Raw genomic sequence first — 3,726 nt, 5'->3', positions numbered from 1 at the left:
ACAACATTCCTACTTTCAAGTTACTAGCTTTATTTTTGAAGTTACTAGCTTTATTTTTGAAATTTCTAATAAGTTTGATTTTCTTTGCTATATAAATTTGTAACCTTAGCAACACTTTGATAGAAATTTCAGCTTAAGGATGTAGGGGACAACTATGTATGGAGGCTACCAATTATCTTGGCATTGCATCGAGCTCTACTACTCTACTAATGATAGTCACCAATGTAATCCTAGCATTATTAAAAAAATTAGACTAAAAAAGGGACCCTTTTGAGAATTATTAAGATATTAGAGGCTTGGATAAGGGAATATGAAATCAATCAAGGAGCATATTAGCTATTAAGTTGTGTGGGATCTTAAAGATGAAATGTGTAAAGAATATAAAAACATCATGGAACTTGGACTCCTTAGAATATCCCGATACAATTGTGCATACATATATATATGCCTATGGTGATCTGTGTGTCAAAGATATGGCCTAGTGGGAATTGCATGACAAGATTGTGTTCCCAACTCTCAATTGGCATGGAATACAAAGTCTATTTTGACTTTGGTCAAAGAAAATCTAAGAGGTCTAAGGTGGATTCTAGGGAGCAAGGACATAGTAACAAGCAAAAACCTCCTAATATTCAAGGTGTATATTTAAGCGAGTCCTCCGTACTTTTTGTGGCTACATGCAATACAAGAGGATAGAAAAAACTAATCTTAACTACATTTTAGAATGGTCTTTTCTTTAGATTGACCAGCCCCTAATTAAGATGACATCTTAGTTTATTTTATTTATTAAGAAAAAGTTACGTTGCACTCTTAACCTTAAAAAATAAGTCTTTGATAAAGTCAAAAAAAAAATTTGTAAAATAAGTATCACATATCAAAAGTGTAATCCAACTATAAACCTAATTTAAAGACACACAAACGTTGCTTTAATTACAAAAAGAACCCAAGCCTCTCCACTTTCAAGAAACTTAGAACAATCCAAAACTCTTGAAAATCCCCAAAAACTTACGATACATGATAAAAAAACTTATTAAACCATGTATTTAATTACTCATTATTTTGTAAACCTCCCCCATCATCCTCGCTTCTTAAGCCAAGATTGCTTACAAGAATGAGTGTAAACTACTATATGCACACATGCTTACAAATATTCAATGTTTCTCCTTGCTGTTTTCAAACTTCTTAGAACATATGGAATCAAAGTGAAGGGGTTAATCCAATTATCCAACCGTTCATATACTCTTCAAGCTGACAGGCTAAACAAGAGCGGAAAATACAAGATACTGGTTGAAAAATACTATTGATAGCCACTCGATCTCGTTCAATGAGAACATTGAGTAGAGATCAGCCGGAACCATTCATGGTATCTCTTTTCGCAGTCTTGTACCTTCCATATTTCTTGAAAATCTGTTGAGCTGAGATAACAGAGATGACTGCTAGCAGAACCACAGATGCAAAAGTAATAGCTATAGAAGCCCGAAGGCGCTGGCAGAAGTGTCCAAATTGACTGCAAATGCTTGTCCAAGTCGTTTTCTCATCTCCCTTATCAGCGAGATAGGCAGCTTCGGTAGACGCAGAAGCAGCTGCAAGCAGTATATAAGCCAATGCCTGGAGTAGATAAACAGCCGCCATATTACCTTAGCCTATCAGCTCTCACATAGCAGCATCCAGATGATGGAAGGGAGCCAACGCAACAAATGCGTCGAAATAAAGCAGATATTACCTGATCCGTGATAAAAATGATCCAGGCACCCAGTTTGCCAGAACGAACGCTACCCACGGAACCGAATAAAAGGCTCAGGGCCACTGAGAAGCAGTAGATTGCCGCAAGCCCGTTCGAATATACGAGATATCTGAAAGAGATCAACGGAGGACTCAGCAGCACGGCCAAATCAGGGCAAAACATATGAAACACGACCAAGGGAAAGTTCAAGGGACATTTGGTGGACATGATCAAGAAGGATGAGGACTTACACGAAGCCGGATACGTAAGAATACTTGACCTGGACTTCGAAGCTTTCACCACCGGCGAGTTGCATAACAGTCTGTTCATCTCTCACAAGTAACATGAGCCCGGCGACAGACAGGAAGGCCACTGCAAATCGCAACAACACATCGGCTGTCCCGCGAGTGAAAGACTGAGCTTTCATGGCTTCCTTACTGTCCTCAAACCCAGTAACCATTTCGATATACAGGCCACTATATGGATTCAAGCGCAGCCTGAATTTGAGAGCTCAAACAAGGTTGCGTTCACTCAGCACACAACGCCCTCGAGAACTATTCCACTGCTTCAGCGAATTCGCTCATTGTTTTCTATCGGCAGACTTGATTCTCAGAAATCTAAGGACTCTACAGCTTCAGCAACCATCTACCTCAGAAAAGTGTGCGCCTGTTCAGCAAACTACAGGTCGACCCCTTCAGCAACCACCTCCCTGCTCAAACGTGTGTGCCAGTTAAGCACCACTTGACGACTTTGAGAAATGTTTGACAAGGAGAGAGGTCGACTGGAGTATAAAGGTTTCGAGAAGGCTTTCAAGCAGCAACCAACATGGAGCTGCGGACGGCGCGCTGCCGGTCAATGGGTCGTCAGGGAGCGCAGGCAACGGGGAAAGCATAGAAGGATGAAACACGATACATTCTCAAAGCTCAGAGCTCAGAAAAAAAGAAGAGGAAACGGTAGTAAGACGAGAGTTGCAGTTTGGCAGCTGGTAAAGCATCAATTGATGGAGGAAACGAAAGGTGGTGCAACTAAAATTTAAAGCATTGTGTACGTCAATATTGGGTAGGTGACAACACCTGCACATTAATAACTATAGCTCAGATCGGACCATCCTTAGGCTTTGTCTTCCCTCTCCTTTATATGTTGTCGGTATGTATCTATCTCTATAGGATATCCAATGCAAGTTCAAAATTTTATTCTTGCAATTTATACCACTGGGGACCTTTCTTTGCTAGGGCCACAACAAGATTGTGCCTCCTAGAAAATCTAGTTCCTTGCAAGTGGTGAAGGATGTGTTGCTCAAGCAAATGCCTAGTGGCAAGTGGAGTTCCATGCAAGTGGTGAAGGATGTACAACGCGAAGGAATAGTCTTAGGTAGGGCTCACACCACCCGACACTCGCCATCCTCTAGATAGTGGTGTGAATGGCTACTATCCTAGTTGGTCCAATAGGAGGGATAGGAGCCTGGACACTAACACAAAAGATTTGTGTCTGTCCCATGAAGATCGCCCACTCCATGGCCAACTCCTCCAATTACTACATGATTAGCCCATTCCATCTCCTCTAACCTCTACACTAACCACAAGTTGGTGACAAATTAGCAGCTTAATGACTGCTGGGTGGTGTGAACCACCACACCCAGTGGCTGTCCTCCAATTCAATTTCCTCTTCCATGGGCCGATAGGTGCTCTGAACCCACCCTTAGATTATAGTTTTCATGGCAAAAGAGCTGGCTTGTTAGCCTAGTGGTCAAGGCTCTTAAATATGATAGAAGTGGCCTTATGTTCAGTCCTTAAAGGAGTGAGAGTTGCAGTTAAACGAGAGTTGCAGTTTGGCAACTGGTAAAGCATGAAGTGATGGAGGAAATGAAAGGTGGTGCAACTAAAATTTAAAGCATTATGTATGTCAATCTTGGGTAGGTGATAATACTTCACATTAATAACTATAGCCATAATCGGACCATCTTTAGGCTTTGTCATCCCTCTCCTGTATAAGTTGTTAGTATGTAT

At 41.2% G+C, this 3,726-nt stretch overlaps 1 protein-coding gene across 1 annotated transcript; it reads right to left on the bottom strand.

The window, feature by feature from the left end:
* Positions 1-1,114: 1,114 nt before the first annotated feature.
* On the bottom strand, positions 1,115-2,693 carry LOC147904941 (CASP-like protein 2U2). The gene is made up of 3 exons (XM_087396158.1): positions 1,972-2,693; positions 1,721-1,850; positions 1,115-1,605 (listed from the first exon to the last, which is right to left on the bottom strand). Exons 1-3 carry the CDS (start codon positions 2,178-2,180, stop codon positions 1,342-1,344), a joined length of 603 nt encoding a protein of 200 aa, XP_087252284.1. The 5' UTR covers positions 2,181-2,693; the 3' UTR covers positions 1,115-1,341.
* Between the last annotated feature and the right edge of the window lie 1,033 nt (positions 2,694-3,726).

The sequence above is a fragment of the Dipteris shenzhenensis genome, chromosome 2 (genome assembly GCF_047967505.1).
Source record: "Dipteris shenzhenensis isolate YYH24624 ecotype China chromosome 2, Dip_SZ_1.0, whole genome shotgun sequence".
Taxonomy (NCBI): domain Eukaryota; kingdom Viridiplantae; phylum Streptophyta; class Polypodiopsida; order Gleicheniales; family Dipteridaceae; genus Dipteris; species Dipteris shenzhenensis.
This window is presented reverse-complemented; position numbering and strand designations above follow the sequence as displayed.